Below are 25,644 nucleotides of genomic sequence, written 5' to 3' on the forward strand. Positions count from 1 at the left end.
ACTATATCCAAGATTTTTTAAATCTGACCACAGCTTTTTTGGATCATTTTTATTTTCTTCCAGCTTGTTCGACATATATTCTGACTTGGCCTTAATTACTTCTTGAATACAACATGTACCGGTAAAATGAAACTCGAATGAAAAAATATTCTTTAAGTACGAGGGTTGTCCAGAAAGTTTTGAGACTGCATTCATAAAAAACTTACCACTCATAGGATGCAATTAAAATTTTATCAGCTGTCAATCGTATCTCATATAAACAAATCCTGAAAGTTTCAACAATATACTACGAAGTGAACGTATTCAACAAACATTACAAAAAGTACAGGTAACAAGCCACGGAGCACTTCGTTGTCTCATTGTATCACGTCATTTACAGTTTTTCAAAATACGCTCCTTCTGCACGTACATGTACACACTTACGGTGAAAATCAACTCATTGCTTGAATATTTCCGTACCACCCTTTTATGATATTATGAACAACTGTTCTTTTTAGCTGAACGGATTCGTCAATTTCCGCCAGTCTTCTTGTAACATGGCCTGCACTGAATTTACGTCAATTTCACTCACGACTGACGGTCTGCCGCTCCGCTTCTAATAGCACACATTTCCATGCTCGTCACTGAAACGTCCATACCAGCGAAATACCAAAGTCCTTGAACATGCTGGCTTTGATTTATCCCGTGTTAGAAACGTATATATGTATTTGTAGGAGTTATTCCGCTGCGAACAGTGTTTGATCATAGCGCGCTGCTCCGTGCGTGACGTTAACGTTGGGTTTTTTCCGACATCTTCGAAATACCTCTCTACTTCCGCTGATCGTTACAACCATGTCTACTGTTAGATTGCGTCAATAATTTGCTTAGTGATGCAGCTGACGTCATACTGTCGTCATATGTTTTGACGTGACGTTTTGGCGTCTATTATTCAGACGGAGTAGTATAATATGAATTGTGAACAATTTTCAGAAAACGTCAATTTCAAAGTGCTCTGTGAAGCGCTAGATGGGTTGTCTTGACAACCATTTCCTTCCTTAATTTGAGATTATTAATTTTATTTTTTTATATACACAGCTGTTTATTGTTTGTTGATTTATATTAAAAACATTTTGAAATATAGACACAGTCTCAAAACTTTCCGGACAACCCTCGTACAACTGTTTGTATTCACCTGAGGTACACATGTTTCAGAAATTTAAAAAATGCTTTTGAAGAAAAAGGGAAAATGTGTCGCGAGTTTCTTAAGCGTGAATGACCTACCCCTCCTGTGTAAACAAATGATATGGGTCATAAACTTTCGAAATGTAAACTTCCGTTAAACTAATACACTTTGCCACAGGTGAAGAAGTGATACACAACGCGACATCGGAATGTTTAATTTGTTTAACAAGGATCGAGTGAATTACATGTAACTGCCATACAGTACATGTTTTTGATGTTAGTTTTCATTACACAATGCGCAACTGCTAAAAACTAAAACTAGTGATTAATAAATAATTGGGTAATACTTCGTGAATTGACTCAAAATTGATGGATGCTGTAAGCGTAATGAGTGGAGCGGAAGCGGACGTTTCTTCGGATGAATCTTCTGAAGATGAGGAGTTTGAGATGCCCCTTCCCCCGAGCCCTCTGCGTGAAGGGATGGGCGAGCCATTCAGGGTTGTGCTCAAGGGGGGAGAGCCCTGGGGATTCACGCTGAGGACGGGGGCGGAGTCGAAGTCTGCTGTCCTTATTGATGAGGTAGGTAATCAGCTGATTAGTAATAGTAGTTTTAGGATGTACACAAATATATTCCCATGGTGCTTGTTTAACACTAATTTTGAAAATATTTAGCCAATTTTATATATATCGTATCTAAATTTAGGTAAATGGCAAAAGGTTTATATTTAAAAATCTACTGTACATGTATTAGTAGCAAAAAAACCCAAATAGGTTCTGTAGTTTAAGACTAGTTTCAAAAATTGTAATTATTGTACAAAGATTTTGAAACAAGATTTTACATTATCCTCATCACTCAAGATTGGTATGCACCAGTCAATTGTTACCCCCCCCCCCCAATCCTGCCCCCCTGAATAGCGGGGGAAATGGGTCGAGTTTTTACCTTACAGGTGGTCACACAATGCTGACTGAAGGGTGGTTTTGTTTTCGCTCCAAAAATAGAGGAGAATGGGCCCTACCAAGTTATCCCGGGTTGCGGGGGCATTTAGTGTTGTCTGGTGATGTTTTAGGAACTTGAGTACCCAGTATCCACTATACTGTCTCGTGTTCAGGAATAATTTTTAATCATTTTGTCATGTGTCCCTGTCTTGAGCTGCCAAGTCCGCAAATCATGAAAAGACACTATGATGTCCATTTTGGCGGACTAAAGTACCCAGAGGAAACACAATTGTTTGACTTGATGAACACCAACCATAAACTCACTCATATATTAGGTGGAATTGGTCTGTTTAAGGAATAAATTGCGGGTTTGATGTCATTATCGGGGTATGAACGCAATTGGGCTGGTCAAAGTGTGTGGAGTCTGTGTGGAGTCTGAAGGATTCCACGGGTACTTTGACCAGCCAAATTGCGTTCATATCCCCGATAATGACATCAATCCCGCAATTCATTACTTATATTTACGATAACGCGAGCAAAGATAAACCACTTGAAATCACTTTTTAACGTAAACTTGAAACACTTATGGCAGCGATACATTTAACTAGTGATGGGCAATCGGTTGAATTTTACCATCGATAATCGGTTACAATCGGAGACCATCAACCGATTAGACATCGGCTATAATCGGATATTATAGAGCAGTGGTTGCTAGTGATATACTTGAAGGTAATGGGTATCACTTCGTCTATGTAAGCTGAATTGAATATATAAACCAAACAATAGAACTTACATATTCATTTTTCAGGAAACTAACAAACATAAAACATATTTTTTTTTTATATTTTTAAGTTAAAAAGAAAAAAACATTAAACTGAAATGTATATATCAGAAATTTCAAAGTCACCAGTATGAATCTACCAGTAAATGTTTGTTTAGAAATATTGTCTGGTCAATGAGATATGGGTTCATTCTACATCTCTTCTTGCTCATCACCTGTGATCTAGTTACTGTATACCTATTTTGCGTAAGCCTTTTTGCATTTAGGCAACAATACGCCTTGCTTATGTCAAGGTTTTCTTTTGTTGGAGGTCCTGGTTTGATTTTTCTAAATGCAAAAAAAGAGCCAGACTTTAGATTTTGCTTTCCCACCCGGATAATTGTACAGCATATCGTCATTGTCGCCTGCCATTCTTACGAATTGTACCCAAAGAAAAATGAGCGGAAATGTCGGCAAGATAAAAAAAAAAATCGTAAATGAATACTGAGTAACCTCCCTTGATAAATTTGTATGATGTTCCGCGATAATCGATTATGATAATTTACAATCGATTATCGCCGATTTTGAAGCTTTCCGATCAATTTTCGATTATAATCGATCATCGGCCCATCACTACATTTAACATATCATTATTTAACATTTTCTAAAATGTTTATTTATATTTTACAGCACCTGCTGACACAATACAAACAATAACAAGATCAACAAATTTCATGTATATTGTCATGCGATGAATTGCGATCTGAACATATCCGAAGATGTTGCATTCATCGATTGATATTAAACGCAATTGCCAAAAGGCAGTTCATTTAGGGAATAGAAGTTGAGGTGTAAATATATTCCAATGATGTGTCCAAGTCTACTATTTGCATACACATACCAAACAAGTTAATTTCTGTTAGTTCTATTCCAACGAAGTGTCTACGTCCACCTGTGCGTGCGATCACAGTAGTGAACTGGGTTTGACTTAAATAATATACTAGTATATGAATTAGAGTTCTTTTAACCAGACAACCTGCAAATAGAACATATTGAATTAAAAATATAATGTTAAATTTTAGCCAGGTTTAAAACATTTATGAACAATTTATGAACTAAAATGAATGAATTATTTTTCTTTGAGTTTGACATTTATCTGATAATGGATAAAGAAGATTTTAGTAAGGCCTTTTTTGAATTGCATATCAAACATTTGTAACACAGTTGCTGCTACTGACATAAAGTTACTTTATTATTCTAAGATGTTTATTTCTACATAGAAATGAGATTATCTCTATCCTTTTTGCTGACTTGTGGAATATGGTTTCTGTTGTACGACTGAATGCGGACGACTGATGCAGACAGAGGACGACTGATGCGGACAGTGGACCATGTGCATGAGGAATACCCACCGTACTCATATACCCCGGCCAAGAGAAAAACAAGCCAAGAGTCAAACCAACCAAGAGTCAAACCAGCCAAGAGTCAAACTGTCAATATTTATATGAATAACTACAGAAACAAGCTCAGTAGTCAAAAGTTTGTACAGGGTTTAACATGAGTACATGAATTGTACAGGGTGTAACATGGGTACATGAATTATACAGGGTGTAACATTAGAACATTTATTGTACAGAGTGTAACATGAATACATGAATTATATAAGGTGCGAGAATTGTACAGGGTGTAACATAAGTACATTTATTGTGCAGGATGTAACATGAGTACATGAATTGCACTGGATGTAACATGAGTACATGAATTGTACTGGGTGTAACATGAGTACATGAATTGTACTGGATGTATCATGAGTTCATGAATTGTACTGGGTGTAACATGAGTACATGAATTGTACTGGGTGTAACATGAGTACATGAATTGTACTGGGTGTACCATGAGTACATTAATTGTACCAGGTATAACATGAGTACATGAATTGTACTGGATGTAACATGAGTACATGAATTGTACCGGGTGTAACATGAGTACATTAATTGTATTTGGGTGTAACATCAGTACATGACTTGTACTGGGTGTAACATGAGTACATTAATTGTACCGGGTGTAACATGTCACTACATGGATTGTATTGGGTGTAACATGAGTAAATGAATTGTACTGGATGTATCATGAGTTCATGAATTGTACTGGGTGTAACATGAGTACATGAATTGTGCAGGTTGTAACATGAATACATGACTTGTACAGCCCAATACAGATTAATGGTGTAACCATCAATGCAAGCATAAGTATAAATATTTTTTATATATATGCAATCATGCAACATAGAGAACTATGTAACTCACTTTTTCAATGAATTTGAACATTTCGTATTATTATTGTTATTAAAAATTGTAGAAAGCTTTAATCCATTCAAAATATTAAAGTTTCAAGATGTGATTAAAGAATTTCGCAGTAGACCCACTAACATTTACATGTTTTTTGGAAATTTCCCTGTCAAAACATTTTTTTACATAAGTACCGTCCCTGCTGCACATTCCAATATTTAACAAGCAGTCTTTGTCCACTTTGTAGGTCACTTAAGCCAATACAAACAAGCAAAGGGATCAACTTTTTGCTAAAGAGGTGTGAAATCAATTGGACAGACTACTTTGAAGTTTTCAGCTGTTACTGTACTTTAATTCTTTCCAATTTTTAACTTTCAATTTTGTGTAAAATAACATCCAATTTCTGATATTGAACCAGTGATATTGGGATGTTCAAAAGCTTTGATAGAAATAACTGTTATCAGAAACTGAACATTCTTTGTGTCAACTACATGTAGTTTCTCTATATGCATTTCATTTAACAAGCTTGAATTACAGTAATTTCAAACTTGAGATTTATTAGATATTCATTTAAATGTTGAGAAATGCAAAATTGCAATTGCTATTAGATGAATATGATTGAAAGTTTATTATAGCCTTATGCAAACATTATTTCACAAGGCTTTGAATATTCTAAGCTTGTGGTAAAGATTATAATCTAAGAGCAAGTCATGAAAAAAAAACGACAAAAGCTGGATGATTTATTACAATCTGCTAAAGAGAAGCAAAAATTTGTACACATATGTATTGATTAAGAACATTTTAAATACAGTTTCTCACATTCCATTACGAGAGGGAAGACATTTCTTGTCGTTTGGGCCATTATACTTCCTTTCTGGGCATACTGTAGTTATCACAAAATGAAAATTAGCAAGGTTACTTGAGCAAGGTAACTTGTTTTTTTACTACATGGACACACAGCTATTTCTAACTACATGGACATACAGCTATTTCTAACTACATGGACACACAACTATTTCTTACTACATGGACACACAGCTATTTTTTACTACATGAACACACAGCTATTTCTAACTACATGGACACACAGCTATTTCTTACTACATGGACACACAGCTATTTCTTACTACATGGACACACAGCTATTTCTTACTACATGGACACACAGCTATTTTTTACTACATGGACACACAGCTATTTCTAACTACATGGACACACAGCTATTTCTTACTACATGGACACACAGCTATTTCTAATTATATGGTCACACAGCTATTTCTAACTACATGGACACACAGCTATTTCTAACTACATGGACACACAGCTATTTCTAACTACATGGACACACAGCTATTTTTTACTACATGGACACACAGCTATTTCTAACTTCATGGACACACATCTATTTCTAACTACATGGACACACAGCTATTTTTTACTACATGGACACACAGCTATTTCTTACTACATGGACACACAGCTATTTCTAACTACCTGGACACACAGCTATTTTTGGACTAGGGCACTTGTGGCCTAGTTTATAGCCATAAACGCGCTATCTGCATTCTGAAGCCGCATCTGGGGGTTCACTGACGTAATGTATTCATACGCTGTATTTTGATTGGATTGCCGTTAGCGAATTTGAATAATCAAAGTAGTACCAGAACTGATTACAATGAAAACATCCAATAAAAATAGTTCTCCTAACAATTCAAGCTAACTGTATGTTCTTTTAATGAAGCACAAGAAATTCATACGTAGCGAGTGAGTTAATCTGGTTAACTACATGAATATTCTTGCATACGGTCAGATTATATGCGATAAGAATATGAACATATTGGAAAAGTATGCATCAAAAATTTTCCGTTCAATGCTCTGTATTGATAGACTGGTACCCTCTTTCTCTTTTATCCGAAAAGAATCCAGTATCAGCTAACCGCAGTGCCCGTCGCGCATTCGAAATGTCTTGTGAATTCATACGTAAAGCGAATAAAGCGTGCGGTCTAAGTAGAAAACAACCAGGAAAGTTGGTTTAAAAAAAGTATTGTTATCCTTTGCATACAATGTTGGTATTCCGAAGTCGGTCCCTGTTCTTTTTTTCGACATAATTTGCATGTTTCCGTGATATTTTCTTTTCGATACAAAGTTTTTTTAACTAATCATCGCATGGCACTTAGCACATTTTTAAATACAACATGATTTTTGGTATTTGTTGTTCAAATACTATTAATGTTAACTAAAAAACCATATGCCGCGTACCTGTATATTTTTGAGGAAAAGTAAATCAGGGTACCAGTCTATTTATTGACCTCAAAATTTACTCTGATCAGAGCGGCAGAATGATTCAGACATACATGTATGTTATCACTACTTCCGGATGCGGATGATGTGAATTTCATAGTGTTTTATTGAGGAAATTTATCAATAAAGCCGCCATTGAATGATTACCACCACCAAACGGATTTATTTTCATCTTACCGTGGAAAGTATTTTTAATTTGACACGTTAATTTTCAAGCAATACCAAGTTCGTTTGAAAATATCATGTGATTTCAATTTTGCAAAATGGAGATAAAAAAAATATCAAATATGCGCATACTTATTTATGAAGTTTCATTCTAAATGAAGCCAAATGTATGAATATGTGCATAAAGCATCTGTGAATAAGATGATTGTTTACCTATGTGCATAGAAAAGTCTTGGAGCCTCTCTCAGTGTAAGTACATGACATTGTGATAAACCATCCCATTGATAAAACAATCTTGCATGCTTAATTTTGATTTCCTCTCTTACCACAGGGGCAGGTTGTGTTGTTTTGACACAAAAGTTTTGATAAAGTTATGGCTTCTTAAACAGGGTCATGTCGGCAAATATATGGAAATTCAGGGTCAAGTCTTCACCCTTTACAATGATAATAAAATATAAATTAGATTTTTTTTTTTTGCCAATTATCACAAGTTACAGTTACCACATCATATTCTTACTAAAAATTGATAAAAAAACAAAACAAAACGGACAGAGGCGTGGTGTGTCAAAACAACACAACCTGCCCCTGTGAAATGCACCAGTCAAAAATAAATATCAACATTAAAGTTATGGAAGCCAGAACTAGTGTCCTCGCAATGCCGGGTGATTGCGGTGGTTTTGTCTTCCCTCAAATTATATCAGGGAATTGCTCTTACCTTAGATCCCCAGGGTGCGAGGGGGGAGGGGTTATTCACGGGATTTTACCACCAGTTTGTTCTCACAGGGCAGGGATTTTACCGGGGATTGGCTGGGCCGAAAGTCAAAGTACCTGCTATTCCCTGGGGGGGGGGGGGGGGGGGGGGGGGGGGGCGTGGTTACAATTGACTGGTGCATACTTTACAAGTTCTTTTTCTGAAGACGCTTTGTGCTCACTTTTTGTTTTCTAGCCAAGAATGAAAATCAAAAATCAGTCAGAGATACTGTATGGTGATGCATTGTTGTTGATAGATCAATATAAATTTGTGAAATATTTGAGGGAAAGGTATTTGGTTAAATAATTTACAAGTGTAACTTTTTATTTAACAATGCAGTGCCGAATATTGTAGAGATAGAATTGAATTTGTATTAATTAATCAGTTGACTTGTGGCGTTTAGGGAACAAAATTAAAATCAAAATATTCAATAAAGTTCCCTTATCACCCAATGTTGTGGAATAGTGAAGTAATGAAGATTTAACCTCACAACAGTCTTTCTCAAATACTGTCCAGGCTTTTTTATGCTTAAGAATATTTAACCTCGTGATGTCAGATCAGAAATCATCTTGGCATGAGATTGGATCACTACATGGATCATTATGCACCAGTCAATTGTAACCACGGCTCCCACATCCGGGGGTATACCGGGATAGCCAGCGAAATGGGCCATGTTTTTACCTTTCAGGTGGCCCCGCAGTGCCTGGTCTTCCGGGAAAATACAGTGTGGATGGGGCTTAACATAATGACCCTTGGGTGCGGGGCATTTGGTGGGGACTTTACCATCAGATTATCTCTGCAGGGCAGGGATTTTAGCTGGGGTTGGCTGGACCTAAAGTAAAAGTCCCTGCTATTCTGGGACCGGGGGGGGGGGGGGGCATGGTTACAATTGACAGATGCATTAGCTTGTGTATTCAGATAAAGTTCAGAATATATATTTATTTATATAAGTTATACTTTGCAATCTAAATCAAAGATTTGAAAAAGGTATCCTTTATCAATAAATGCAAGTATACATAAATGACTGTGCAAAAATTCACAGGGTGAATGTTATTTATAAAATTATACTAAGTGAGCTTTCAAGATTACCTTTCCAATCGCATACACAATGCAGTTTGAAACCTGGATAATTAAAACAAATCTTGGTTGTAGACCATTACTATTAAATATTTGATAAGTCACAGACATTATAAGGTACAGTTTAAAGGGGCTGTACTCAGTTAATGATGAAAAAAACAAAAATTTAAAGAAAATTGTAGAAAATTGACATAAACTTGGTATCAATGTGTACAATTAATGCATTGAAACTTACTGACTGATGATCCCCATCACAACATAACATAACATAATTTATAGTTCTCATTGATATTACACATAGCCCCAAGAACATGTTGATCTAAGATTAAAGGCTTGGATGGAGTCAGGGCAAGAAAAATGCATATTAATACATTGTACTTTCCAACGCAAGAACTGTTTGTTTATTAAAGTAAATAAAGCAATCCCCACACCAAGGAACTGCAGTATTGATTGACATTAGAGAATCATGAACCTACAACCTTTTGCATCTATTGAGATAGGGAGCTATCAGGACAGTGACAGAGGACAATACAAGAATGGCCAACTGCTGCAATTATTGAGTTATCTAATGCATACAAATTAAGATGGAGAAAATAATTCTTAATTTTTCCAAACTACTTCCTTAAGCATCTTGTATGTAGTTGTCTTTTACAATGATTGTTCAAAGTTACAATGGCCCTGTGGGTTAAAGATGCTCTGTCCACGGGGTAACAGGTTTTGTTGTTCCTGCGTTTTGATCCAGGAGGTTGTATTTAACTCAAGTAGATTTTTGCAGATTCGGATTTCACAAGGCACAAGCTGAGTAAATTCAAATCTACAAAAAACTACCAGAATCAAATATGACATTCCGCCATATCCGGATCAAAACGCAGTACTAATAACCCTTTTATTATATACATTACTGATTAGATCACTTAGAAGCCACGTCTTTGCATAATAAATTTCATTTTAAGGATGCACTCATTGGTTTAATGACGTCAATTTAATATTGCGCAACATACTTGTTATGACGTGACATCACAAGAGTGGTATATGGCCGTATTGCACTGGAGTGGAATATGGGTTAAAGTATTTTGTGATATGTATTGCATGTAGATTGATGATGGGTATATAATAAAGAATAAAATTAATTATGTTTGGTATTCCATTCTCACTAGCACTAAGCAGTGTGTTGAACTGCTGACACCATGTTATGAAATTTGATGGTCAAAGTATTTAAAAGACATTTCAATATTTCATACTTTAAAAATGATATTCATCTCATCTTAGTCTACTCAACTTGCTTTGCTACGTACAAAAGTCTGCAGCAGTAATATGAATAGCATTAGACAGAAGGCAGTGCCTAATATTGATCAACAGCACTAAGTTATCATGGTAACATGTTATATGAATTGAATACCAAGCACAAATTAAGAGGGAGAATTCTAACTACTTCCTAATAGCATTGTGTATGCAGTCTGACATAGGTGTACAATGTAGATGTATTTTACAAAGATTGTTCAAAGTATGGCCCTGTGGTTTAAAGCTCCCCTGAAAAAGAGGTGACAGATTTTCTATATAGTATATAATTACATCATTGAAAATCTTCTCTGAAACTGCAAATAACAGACCTTTGATATAAAAGGATTTGATCAAATTAAAGAAGTATGTGTGCACCCCCCCCCCCCCCCCACCCCCCTTACTCTACACACACTTTTAGTTTTAGTCTAAAGTTTAAGCTAAAGTTTAAGCTAGCCCATTAAACAGTAACCCTTTGTGATGTGAGCCGATTTTTTCAATGCTTCGAATATGGTTGTCAACATTACCCTGAATGAAGCCCTAGTCCATCAGTGCTTTCAGCACTTTGATTTACTACATGGGCACACAGCTATTTCTAACTACATGGACACACAGCTATTTCTTACTACATGGACACACAGCTATTTTTTTACTATATGGACACACAGCTATATAATTATGCCATTTGGTCAAACATCGCCTTAAGATTTGGTAGTTAATTATGGAATTACAGAGGTGGACCTTTTTAATAAAGGTGTACTTTCTTTTATCAGTGCACCTCTAAATATTGTGGAACACCTATATACTGCTATATAATTCATATACAGATGTATTTGTATTTATGTCACCTCAATAAGAAAAAGGTGTACTTCTATAATATATTTATCCAGACACTGTTGTATTTACAAATGTAACTTCAAATCAAGATTGTTGGGTACACCTTTAAGTATTGAGAAGTACACCTTAGTATTATGTGCATCTATAGATTTTGAGGTGCAAGTACATGTACATTTTTAAGCAGTCATGTTACGAGGTACATGAAAACCACTTGTTTCTATCTTTTTGACTCAAATAGTACGCCATGACTTGGAACAGAAAGTTGTTTTTGAAGTCTGAAAAGCAAATATTTGTTGTTAAACATATTATACATTAAATATTTTATGACTGTATTCACAAATATATAGCATTATGAAAAATAAAGAAAGCTTCTTGAATTACATAAAATCAATATAATTTCAATTTATTTATGAACTTTCTTGTATCTTTAACTGGCATCAGCCAAAGTGAAAGGACAAAGTGGAATGATCTTCCATGACTTCATTTGCATACCATAATAGTTTTAAAGTAGTAATTAAGGTACTGTAAACTGAATCCTACAAGCTGAAATTTTTTAAGTGAGAAAAAATGTCATAAATTACATAGGTTGATTCAATTTTCATGTGAAATGAGCCACACTTAAAAAGCAACAAGCATGCAGCCACATCAGAAGCAGCCATCTAAAATATTTAGGTGCATTTTTCCATTTTATTTGTTTACTGTAGGTTGAAAGAATTATAAGTGATTTAAATAGAATTATTGAATTATTGCAAGTCACAGGCAGATTCAGGATTTAATGTTAGAGGGGGCAAAGTGCACTTTGGGGCATGTTCCCCAGAAACTGAAAAGAATAGGCTTTAAACGTTGCCAGGTACATGGGTTATAGTTTAATCGTATTTCATTGTAAATAATATACACATGCGATATAGTATACATAATTTTGACAAACAATGTTATTATACAATTAGGTTGGGCCACAAGTTATGACAACATTAGAAAATTGCCCTCCCCGAAATGTGTCAGACTATCGTTAAAATTGAAAAGTTTAATGTGACAATATCAATTTGCATGTGAACACATATTTAACTAACCCTGGTAATATTTTTTAGGTTCAAATAGGTACGAGTTTGACTTAAGAAATAAGTTAAGTTGGAAGAAAGAGAAAGAGGGAGAAAGATAGGATGAGAAATGGTATATGCAAACGAATCTGTTGTCACCAAGTCAACGTGGGCTAATCCTACAAGTATTATGGTAGACAGGCATCCTTTTGAACTTCAGTTGTCTTAAATCTTTTAGATGCAACAATATATGTATGCACTCTTTGAAAAAAGGAATGTATTCTGTTCGTCACTCAGATTACTGTAGCAGGGTTCGAATTTAGACTTACATACTCGCAAAATGCGAGCGACATTTGCAAATTGCGAGTGACTTTTATTCAAGCTTGCAAAATTCTGTGAGTGGCTTTTTCTAGACCAAAAAATGTTAAAAGGCAAGTAGAATAAACACGAACTTAACTTCACCACGTAGTCGAGTGTAAACAACCTATAAGTGGCATGTTTACACTACCAGTAAAGAGAAGACAGTACGGAGTTACGCTCTAGTAAGTTTTTAAAAATAGAACAAATACGGAAAAGGGCGAGTTTTATCTTGAATCTTTCCGGGATGCTCCGAGGCGTGCTTAATACAAAGTGAATACAAATGACATAATCACCTAGCTCAATCATTGGCTAAATTTAGCGCTTTCGCGCACTATATGTAAACCCCATCAACCTTTGAATATATCCGCTCAACTGTCAAAGTGAATAGACTTCGATATATTTTATTGTCCAAAGCATCCCCGCTACATTTACTGTTGCTTTTATTTATTCTAAATTTATAATGTTATTGTTTTTAATACTTATAGACTTAATCAGTTAATGAAATCTGTAGCGTGCTCGGCAAATGGGTATTACCCGATGGGTGAACAATGTCAAATTATTGGACAGCTTTGTTATCAAAAAGCGGCCAGCATCCGAGGAGTCATCTGTACCCCCCAAAAAGAATAAGCCATCAACAAGTTCTCTAGTAGTAGAGTCACTCAAGATTGATAATTTTTAATATTCATAATATGTTTTAGGTGTAAATATCTACTTTAATTAGACAATATAATAAGGGAATAAAGGAAGTAATAAAATTGCAAGTTGATTTATCATTTTGCGAGTTGCCTCAAAAAGCACTCGCAAAATTTTGCGTGTGCTCCTCAAAGTTAAATTTGAACCCTGTGTAGCCATGTAGTAATTTATGGGCATTCAGTGGGTGATATTGTCTTAAGTCTGAAGGAATAACTGACGCCTTTGTGTAGTAAAACAACTACATTTGAAAAGGAAGTGTTCAGCATCTTCGATTTCTGTACCACAAAAACAGTAAGGGGTTGTTGCGATATAATTATTGAAAAGATCGGAATTCAAGTTGCTGCAATTATTACGCAATCGAGCATGATGGACGGAAGAGGTTCTTTCACCTTCGATATAGAATGTAGGGACTTTGGGAACACTGTATATAGAATTCATTTTACCTTTAAACGTGGGCAATGATACTGCATCTTTTATGGAGTTGTCAAGATCGTTCCACATCCTCAAAGCGGATGGAAGTATAGACTGGGCATAAATTTGAGTTCTTCTAGCGAACGTTAAAGTTTTCAGAGTTTCATATTGTACGTGTTGTTACTAAACATAAACACACACTTGGAGGAAATAATTGTTCAAGATAAGATGGTAACATGTTGTGTTTGTATTCATATATTAGTGTCAACTTTTGAATTGTTCTTCTATCCGTAAGGGACACCCAGCTATCTTCTTTTAGTAAATTGTTTATTGATACCGATCGTGTGAGACCAGTACTATTCAAGCGGCTTCATATTGAATTTTGTCGAATGTTTCTTTTTCCTTTTGGGCACAATTATCCCAAAGAAGTGATCCCTATTCCTAAGATGCGTACAGAGATATGACAAGTATATGTGGTTACGGTAAGTGTTTTTTCTGTGAAGTTTAAATTACATCATTTTCATTGTACCAAGAATTTTTTACACTGTTGCGATGATATTAGTGAAATGTTGGTGCCAAGACCCATCATTACTGAGTGCTAAACCAAGTTGCTTGTGGTGATCAACAAACTGAACAACGGTGTTATTGAAATGAAGGGGTCACGATTGATCAACAACAACAACAACAACATCAACAAAATGGCCGACTTCCTGTTTTGCTTTTTAAAAAATCTCTGAAATCGTTGAGCGAATTTGCCTTTTCTTCATCAGATTAGTAGCAACATTACCATTGGCTGTTTTCAAAAGAGGAATGACATCTGTTTGTTGTGAGTTGCTTTTGATTAAAAGTTTTACTATTTTACAATACTTCTTGGGATCTTTTGTGCTTAAAGTCATTTAAAGATGTTTCAAGGCTACAATAAAATGTTTGCTTAGCAAATTTTTTCATATTATTAACTTTATTCCTTAAATGCTAATATGTTTGCCAATCAGATTGTTTACCGAATGTATTGTCTTTTGTTTATGTCTATTGCGTTGGCGACTTGTACGTAGGATATCTGTGTTGTACCATGGTTTATCGTCTTATAGTTACAATTTTGAATGGTATACATTTTGTACAAAGTTTATGTGAAAAGATTAAACAGGAGTTGTCAATATTTTCGTTGTTAATAAATGACCTATCCGTAATTCTGATTAATTCGTTCAATTTATCAAAATCTGCTCTATGATATCTGAATATTTTCCACTTATAAGGCAAAATAAATATGTACATTGGTTATCCAGAAAACGTAGCTTGTGCAAGACCTAATATAAATTTTTTATGACCACCCAACAAATTGTTTGAGCTTTAGTTGAATTGTTATGTTTGGCTTAATGGTCAATATTTTGAAATATATAAGAGCTTAATTGGCTCTTTTTGATAACTTGTAATTTAATATTTACGTTATGCTATTTTACTTGTGACATATTTCAATTCAGTCTAGAAGTTTTACAACATATTGAAATATAACATCATGTATTTAATGGTGAAGATACAGATCAAGGTTCCTCGTAATTTAAGATGTTTGTGTGTGTGCTTTTTAATGCTGCAATCAATGTACTGGGATTTTCCTTGAGATAAAATGTCTTTGAAGAGTCAGACATGTTATAAATGGAGACAAAACTACCAAAGGTTCACTCAATGAAATCCTGATCAGGTTTCAAAAATTTATCAAACTTGTTTGTAAACTGTCGTTCTTTGATAAGCAAATTGTTTGCCTCTTTTCACAGTTGAATATCCGAAAAAAGGCTGTAATTTCAATTACCTGTAATCAAATTATCACATTCGAGACATATAGGGGCCTTTTGTAAGTTTCATAAAAAACACTTGTCAATTTTTTCTATTTTTTCCTCAATTGTTACTTTATGTCAGTAATCAACAACAAACCCAAATACAAGTTATGCATGCATTCAGTGATTTTTTTAAGCAGGTCTTCAATAAAAACCTTAGTTTATTAGTATTGGGGAGGCAGCGGGCGTCAAACATTGGTTTCAGCCCAATAACTTAAGCTAGCATTAATGGATTGTAAGAAAATTTGGTGTGTAGGTAGCTTAATGTGAAGAGCTAGCTTGGGATTGCTTTTGAGGGGGGTGGGGTCAAGGTCAAGGTCACTGTTACTAAAAAAAGAAAAAAATGGTTTCTGCCCAATTACTTGAGTTAGAATTGATGGATAATGATGAATGTTTCCAAAACCCTCTGTGTGTTCAGTAGCTAGATTAGCAGGAAATTCAAGACAACAAAAAATATGAAGTTGTTTCCTTTTACTCTGTCACATACCGGTACCTGGAGGAGGTGATGAATGTTTCCAAACCATAGAGGCTAACTTTGTTTCTGGTTCATATAGGCTAATGTAGGTTATTATTCTCTGTAAGAACCTGTCTCCCTCTCGTTTGAATCTACAGATGAACTCTTGGGAGGCCCTTACAGGGACCACGGTCACCTTTTCCTCTGTAGAGAGCAGCCTGCGGACCCATCTGGCACTTAATTTTGATAGATTGTGATGTTCTTTCATGATATTATGAACACTGTCCTTTTTAAATGAACGGAGACGCCAACTTCCCTCCGCCGGTCTTCTTGTACCATGTCCCACACTGAAAGGCCTGCCACTCCGCTTTAAATCGCACACATTTGCATGACACAGTCTCAAAACTCTGGACATCCCTAGTATTTCCGTCGGGAAACAACAAAACTAATAAGCACTTCTTAAAAAGGAAAAATGCACTTAATAATAAAAGTGGTGGCGCTGTTGCTCTAGTGTTGTCGCCGTCAAGTAGTGGTGGAGCTGTCGAGTATGTTTTGAATTATCTGATTTTAATGTTTAAACATTTTCATTCATTTACTTCAAAATGTTATTCAGTCGGATAAGAATGGCAGGCCTAAAAAAGTAAGGAAAACGTGTCATTAATTCGAAATACCTATAAGATGAAACAAAATATTTATTGCAATGCATGATATTTAATACTGATGAGCAAATTTCTGTATAGTTTTTCTTCAATTTATTATAACAATATCATTAAAAAACGAAAATATTTCGTAATTGGTACAGCTTAGAGCTTTTGAGAAATATGAGAACTCTTCCTCAGTTTACTTAATGTAAATCAAAATTTGACAAGAGCATTGCATTCACTGAATTCAACATTGTACAATGCTTGATGTAATTGAATTTGCAGTAAATTATCAGATATTCCTTACTTGCTGCAAAATGCATTGAATCATATCTCACTGCATTATTTAATTGATGTTTTTAGCATGGGTTATTTATGTGTATGCACACAGAATCAGGGATGCTTTTCATAAGTATATATAAACATGACTCGAACATGATTAAACTTTAAAAAGCATAATGCTTGACGACAGAGCACAACTATTTTGTGGTTAGGATACATGTATGTAATTTAAAGAAATCCTTTTATGCGGAAAGTAAATGTAAGGTAGTTCGTATTAAAGCAAGAAATAATCTTGCATTTAGCATATGGTAAGAAATTCAAGGAAATCAATTTGCACAAGAGTAAAATATGGGCTTAATAATTCAGAGCACTCATCTTGCACTATGGATAAAATGTAATGGCAGATTATTCAAAGAAACTGTTTACACAGAAGGTTATATGTAGGGGAGTTGTTGAAAGATTTCATTGTGCATAAAGGGTAATATATACTGGAGGTAATTCAAAGAAATCATCTTGTACAAAGAGTTGAATATATTGAAGATAATTAAAATAATTGTCTTAGACAGAAATTGCACAGCAGAAATAATTCAAAGAATCTTGCTCGAAGGTTGAAATAGAGGCACTTGCATTAGGGTAAAGGAAGGTTAATTCAAAGAAATCATCTGCAACATATAGGGGAGGTAATCTTTCTCGAGATTGCTTTAAAATGTTTGATGAATGTCAAACATGGTTCTAAATATAAGTTTTTCTGTTTTTCTGACAATCCATTACAACTTATTTTGATAAATAAACATACATTTATAAGAAACAAAAAGCAGAAGTATTCATTTTTTGCAAAATTATTTCTTTGAATTACTTCACCTTATAGTTTAATGCTTTGTATAAGATGATGTCTTTGAATTATCTCCCCACATTTCTGCCCTTTGGGCAAGACTATTTCCAGGATATTCTGTCATCCAAAAAACTTTGTATGTGTCACATATGACACCATACAAGTTTATTTCTGGAGTGTGTGTCAGTAGTGTCTCTGGAATGATTTTAGTATGTTGCCCCCTAGCTGGTTACTGATATTATTCTTCTGTTGTAAATGGCTACACTACAAAGAAATGACAGGTGTTTTATTACATCTTTACTGTATTTAAATGGATAAAAACCAAAAGAATGGTTTGCATTCCTTTAATATATTGCTGTACATAAACCCTAGGCAGAAATTAATGAACTGGTTTTACACATGTTTTAGTCAAGCAGCAAAAGTGGAGAACCTAATGCACCAGTCAATTGTAACCAAGGCCCCCCCAGGTCCAGGGGTATACCGGGGATAGCCAAGGAAATGGGCCAAGTTTTTACCTTCCAGGTAGCCCTGCAGTGCTGGATGAATGCTGTGGTTTTGTCCTTGTGACCAAAATACCGGGGAATTGGCCTTGCCTAGGGTCCCTAGGGTGCGGGGGCATTTAGTGGGGATTTTACCCGGGCTTAGCTGGACCAAAAGTCAAAGTCCCCGCTATTCCCCGGACCGGGGAGGGGGGGGGGGTACAATAAGTTTGTAGCCTAGACCCTCTTATTCAAGAATCTGATGGATGGCCTTGCTCCACCTGCGATGATCATACAAGAATCTGATTGGTGGCCTTGTGCCACCTGCGGTGATCATACAAGAATCTGATTGGTGGCCTTATGCCACCTGCGATGATCATACAAGAATCTGATTGGTAACCTTGTGCCACCTGTGAATGGCAAGCAATGCCATCGATCTTTGTGTAGTTGTAATGTGACATGTATTGTTGTACTAGTAAAGATAATTGTTGAAGTGGATCGCTCTGTAGAGAAAGCATTGAACTTCTTATGAAACAATGCAATAAGCATATAAAAATCTGAATTGGTCATTTCTAAAACTTTTTTCTAATTAAGTGTGACAATCTTTTACATTCATTTTGGTGCTTTTTGATGGCCATCTTTGATGCTTTATTGAACTTGGTATGATCTAAATCACTTTATAGTTAGAGTAAAGAATATTTGTTAATTGCAAACAATACCAATACATTGATTTTGACAAAATATCATAGCCAATACCTTTTTGGTAGCTGTCTTGGAATCGGACACAAATTTATGGAAGAATTAATATAATGTTAAAAATATATTAAGTCTGCCATTTGTAATAAACCAGTTTGTTCGACTTATTAATTGAATTGAATGAATTCAAGCCCATGTGCACTTGTTTTTCAAGCACTATCCAGGACAGTTAACATAATGGTCAGGAATGTTTAAATCTTGGAAGCTAGGTTTCATGTCTATAATAAATATCACATTTTATATGATGTTTCATTATGAAGTCAAAGCCTATGTGATGGCAGTTAGGAAGTCATAGTGTGCAAAATTAACGGTAGCCCGATCACCTGAGGTGACGAAAAAATGACCTGGGATACCACAGAATTCGCTATGATAGCCCGACGGGGGATGAAATCATCGAGCATGTTGGTTTAAAAATATTGTGGGGTCGATGTTTACATGGACACAGATTACCAACTTCCAGATAATTTCTCATCGGACCAGATATTTCCATTGAAGTGATCTCCCTTGACAAGCAATACTATACTGCTTGAAAATAATAATTTTGACATGCATCATATTTCAGACTGTCAATACTCTTTTTGATATAGTAAGATATTAAAGTTTGGATGTTTTTTTAAATAAACTAATTATGTAATTACCGAAAAAGGTGAACAAGATGTTTGTAAAATTGTGTTATTAACACAGCAGTGGTCCCCCCCCCCCCAACACACTCTCACTGACCCTCCCCAACCCCTGGCAACACGGATTGACTGAAACAAGTACTGTCCTATGTTTTTCTTTAAACTGCTGGGCTATGGTAATCTGGCTATGGTAATCTGGCAGAAATCTCGAAATCTGTAGCACCATTGGCTACAAGGGTAATCAAAGCGCTGAAAGCGCTGCAAAACTGTCGGTGATGGAACTGAAGCAAGCGAACACTGCCGCTACGTTCTTTCAAATGAAACGTGATCAAATGATTTCATACAAATGATGAACATCCTTTAAGGTAGATTATAATAAGCACAAATATATTGGCTCTACTTAATCATGTATCCAATGGCCTACAAGAATCTTAACTCAAGTTTCCTAAGTTTGAACCACTTTAAATCAGTTAAATGCATATGCATTAGAAATGCTTAAATATATGCTATTTGACGTCGCTTATAACAGTTTCAGTGAGCAATTACATGCCTTCATTTCATTGGGTCTGTTGAAGCCAATGACTTTAAAATGCAAATACAATACAAACTATACCCAAGATTCAGAGGACATAATAAAAATATAACATTAAAATGAATCTCATTCAAGCCTAAAAATGCTCCCACAACTATCAACAGATTCCACATATCTACAAAATTTGTGCTCTGGTTACTTTCTTTGATATAAAAGTGAAAACATATCTGCATGTGTCCTAAACTTCAAACCTGCAGCGTTAATTAGCGCCATGTTGTCAAGAATATCTGGACAATTGAATAAAATATGCATGGACCGAACTGACAGCTGCTTTTTCATTGACTTTGAGGCAGTTTTTAAATTTTGACCATTCAAAGTATGAAGGTAGTTGGTACAGTTTTCAATCATATTCAGATGATGGCTGATATTTGCTTATAAACATGTATCCTCTTAGCAGCAGGGTATAAGTAAATGACATAGTTTTAATGACCAATATTGGAGTTGTGACCTTGACCTCCAAATCCAAAGGGTTCATCTGCTGGTCACCACAACCTAAATTTCAAGTTTGAAGGCCATGGGTGCAGGCTTTGCCGAGTTGTCACACAGGCAAGCTTTTTGCGTTCAATGTCTCTGTGACAAATCATTAGGGTTCACCTACTGGTCAGGCCCAACCTCAAAGTTGTTGAAGGGCCATGGGTGCAGGCTTTGTCCAGTCATTATTAGCACAACCTTTAAGCATTCATGGTCACTGTGACCTTTTATTTTGACCCAATGACCCCTTAAATCAATAGGGGTCATCTTATGGTAAGGGTTAGCCTCCATGTTGAGTTTGAGGGCCATAGATGCAGGCATTGTCGACTTATCAGTCAGACATGCTGTGACACCTTCCTGTGTATAGGGTGGGGGCATAATGGTGAACAAGTGTGCAAAGTTTCAAAGCCATAGGTCAATGGACTTTGAAGATATTTGAGGTGGTACGCAAACTTTAACATAAGTGGTTACGCCGACAACGACGCCGACACTCGGGTGAGTAGTATAGCTCTCCTTATTCTTCGAATAGTTGAGCTAAAAAGGCATATGATTTGTGTACAGAGTAAACATTATTAATTGTAAATGTGTTCTTTAATTAATAGACAAGTGGCAACAATTTCCCCAGTCAAAAAGCACCTAAATAATGCTTGCATTTGTATATCTGCAGCTTAATCATTTGCATTTTTTTGCTTTGATCATTTAAGTCAAATGAATTAGACATGATAATGCATTAAAATTAGAAATATTTTTTTGGGCATCAATCTATTGTGTGTGCCTTCAATCTTGAAATAAATTTCTTCTAAACAGATGATCAATTTATCATTTTTTTAATAAAAACCAAGATTTTGATTATGACATACCTGCATAGTTAGTGGTCTCCATAACTGCTCAGAAATGCTCTCTATGACAAACAAAGTGCTGGTGTATGGCTGGGGAATAGTGCTGCTCCAACCAATAGCGCATTTCTTCCTACAGGCAGACAAGCTCCTCAATATGGTTTCTGTCATAGCTGTGATAACAGTATGTAACAGCCCTTTTCTACTTTCCAGAGAATAAATCTTCCAATCTAAATTACAAATTTAAGAATTTTTTTATACATATGCACATGTAATGTTGTTAAAAACAAACCATTTAGGTGCCACAACACTATAAAATATTAGGTGAAAATTGAGCCAAATCACACTTAGTCATTTAAAGGGACTGTACACCTGATTGGCACTTAAACAAGTTTTTTAATAAAATGTTTTACTCCTTGATATCATAATTGTAAAAAAAAAAATTGTAAAAAAAAATTGAGTCAGAGGCCGGGTTCGAACCGGGGTCGCCAAAATTGCATTCCAGTGTTATATCCACTGTGCTACAAAGGTTTACTCTACGCAGTTGGAATATTTAAGCTATATACTTAACTTGGTAATATCACATGATAACATCGACTAGCCAATCACGCAGAAGGAATGAACTCTACTAGGTAGACATAACTAGTAATCTTTTTAATGGAAAAAATAAGAAAAAACTTCAAAAAAGAAATTAATTGTAAACTATGTGGTACTTCCGTTAGTAAATTTCAATGCACTGTATACATGTACATCAAAATCAAGTTTAAGTCGGTTTCTGACAATTTTCGCTTTTTTTCGCTATGTCATCATACGGTGTACAGCCCCTTTAAAGCTGCACTCTCACAGATTTACCGTTTTTACAACTTTTGTATTTTTTGTCTTGGAATGACCAATTTTTTGCGTAAATATCTCCAAACCTGAGTGATATAAGAATGCTGACAAAATATTACATTCCAGTCTTTCGAAACATTTCAGGTCGAAAACTAAGGTTTTTAACTTAAGCTTTACTAATGGTTTAAGAAAAATGCATAAAACATTTGGAACTTAAATATAAAAAAATTCTAACTAATTTATTGTCAGCAATCTTATATAAATGGTTTACATGCATTTTGGCATATATTGGCTTGTTCCAAGACAAAAATAAGTTGCTGCACTCTCAGTCACAGATTGAAGGTTTTGACAACTTCTTTTACTTTTGGGCTTGGAATAAGCTAATGAAAAGCAGTATGATATAAGACTGCTGACAAAAGATAAGATCATGTTTTTTATATTTACATTCGTAACTAATGGTTTTATGGTAAAAAGCATTACTAACGCTTTACTTATAATGTGTGCTACACTCTCACAGATTAAAGGTTTTGACAACTTTTTTCATGGTTAAAAGCATTACTTATGCTTTAATACTGATAATGAGATTTTTGTCATAAAACATCATCTTTTGACCGTATTAAAATAAGAAAACAGTGATCCAATTTTTCAGTTGTCTTTTTTTACTTCAAATTAATATAAGAAAACAGCAATCCACTTTTTCCAGTTGTCTGTTATGACCAGTGTTCAGAAATTCGCATAAAAATAATTCATTCCAAGACCAAGAAATAAAAAGAAAGTTGTTAAAACAGTAAATCTGTGAGAGTGCAGCTTGAACACAGGGTTATCAATAAGTTTTTGTTGAATCGACTGAAACAGAAAAGAAGGCGGGAAAATTGTGAAATTCAGCGTTTCATTTCCTGCATTCTGGGGCTTTTTGGGAGTATTTAATTAATTAACCCTTTACTTCATAGATACACAATTTTACTTACCTATCCATTGCTTCATAGATACGGAGATTCACATTTTATCGATAGCTTCATACATACATAATTCTATGTCCTCGTAATGTTACTAGAGTCATTTATTTTCATATATGTTTCAGTTACACTGTGGGAGCAAGAGGGGATATTAGGGGGGAACAGTGACTACTTGCTAGAAATAAATGACATTCTCCATCACTTCTTTAGTTCAGTCCTATGGAAACACAAGAAAAAGGTTACATTTCAGTTACACAATGTTGGCAAAGTAGAAGTCAGTGGTGAGTCAAAAAGTGGAGATTACTTACTTGTGGTTAACAAGATTTTCTGTCACTTCTTTGTATAAAGTAGTGACCAGTGTGAAACACAGAGCTTATGATATACATGTACAATAAAATTATGTATTTATAATTTGTTTCAGTTACACAAGGAAGGCAAAGCCATAGTCAGTGGCCAGTTAAAGAGTGGTGACTACTTGCTGGAGGTTAATGAGATTCGTTGTCATTCCCTGGTCGAGGCTCGGCAACTTATCGACAGTGCCTTTAAGACGCTCACACTACAAGTTTGGAGGTAAATGATGGGATTTTTTTTTAAACGAAAATATGGCATGATTGTATGATCACTGGAAACAATCAATGCAAAGGTAACATTTTCTAGAAGTTCATGGGAAAGAATGTGCCAAAATGTACCCAGTCTTTTTTCCCACCATTATGGGAATAAGGGATGGGATATTTCAGATTGCCTCATTTTGATTATAATTTTGAATTACAATTTCTACTAAAAATGGACCAGAATGCTGCAAAAAGAATACATGAACTTTTCTGTAACAAAATATATATACAGTTGAGAACACCGCTATTCCGAACACCATTTATCCGAAATTATCACTATTTCGAAATTATTTTTCGGTCCCGATATTATTCCTTCTTTGTTTTTATCTAAATTTTTAATTTATAATCCGAAATCTCTATTCCGAAAAAATTGCTACTTCGAAGTAAAAAATAAGGTCCCGACTTGGTATTTCACATCTATTTATCAATCCTTATTTCACACCATACAGTGAATGCACTCCGGGCATCGGCTTGAGGTGACAATTGAGCAAAATTAGCGCTCGTTAAAGAATACATTGAGCATGCGTATGTTACAAACAGCGATGTCAGAAAATGAGCAATTCATTTGGGTGTATATAATTCCTTGCTACACAATCTGAATATCATTCGAAAATGTCTCATTGGATTTGATCACCACATTGCTCACTCAACCCACTACCAAACAATCCGGATAACCTGCCTGGGAGGATGCGATTTGCATACATGTGTTAATGTTTTGTTTTAAATGTTTAATGTTGTTTTAAGAAAGAAGTATAATAACGCACTATTTGTCATTTATTAAACAATAATTCAACTAACATGTATACGAACGATCACTCAAACCGAATGTATCGTATTTGTAACGTGTAACCGATATTGCAATCTTCACGACTTAATATTTCACGTCATCTATAATTCGAGAACGCTGTCATTTTCTGAAAATCGTTAATCCGAAATATATCGGTTTTTCGAAATGATTTTTTGGGTCCCTACATTTCGGATTAACCGTGTTCAACTGTATAAAAAAAGATAGGGAAAAAGGTAATCCTTTAGAATTAATAGGATGAGGCCAGAAAAAAAGACACTCAGGTAACAAAACCTTGGCAACAAAAATATTTTAATGCTACTTGTTACCATTTTAGCTCTACTATTCGAAAAATAAGGAGGCTAAACTACACGCCCTGCATAGGTGTCTGCGTCAGGTTAAAGTTTAAGGGAAAGTTGGCAATTCACGTATAACTCCAATACCCTTCATTCAATTCACTTAATAATTCACACAGTTGTTCAGGACCATCACGCAATGAGGTGAACTAACTCTATATTAACATAAAAACAAATTACTGTGAAATCATTTATATTCTTTGGCATGAAATTTCGTGGTTTGCTGAAAAATTAAAATTTCTTGGGTACTTGAATTCGT

The 25,644-nt window shown here is 35.1% G+C and overlaps 1 protein-coding gene across 2 annotated transcripts in view; it reads left to right on the forward strand.

The window, feature by feature from the left end:
* The first annotated feature begins 1,216 nt into the window (after window positions 1–1,216).
* The window catches only part of LOC128227977 (uncharacterized), a 186,304-nt gene continuing 161,876 nt past the window's right edge, over window positions 1,217–25,644 (forward strand). For both annotated transcript variants that reach the window (XM_052938974.1, XM_052938975.1), the window contains exons 1-2: window positions 1,217–1,740; window positions 24,056–24,204. In XM_052938974.1, coding sequence (XP_052794934.1) covers window positions 1,531–1,740; window positions 24,056–24,204 — 359 coding nt within the window. In that variant the 5' untranslated portion in view covers window positions 1,217–1,530. The remainder of the gene's footprint in view (window positions 1,741–24,055; window positions 24,205–25,644) is intronic.

This window comes from Mya arenaria, chromosome 3, assembly GCF_026914265.1.
Source record: "Mya arenaria isolate MELC-2E11 chromosome 3, ASM2691426v1".
NCBI lineage: Eukaryota > Metazoa > Mollusca > Bivalvia > Myida > Myidae > Mya > Mya arenaria.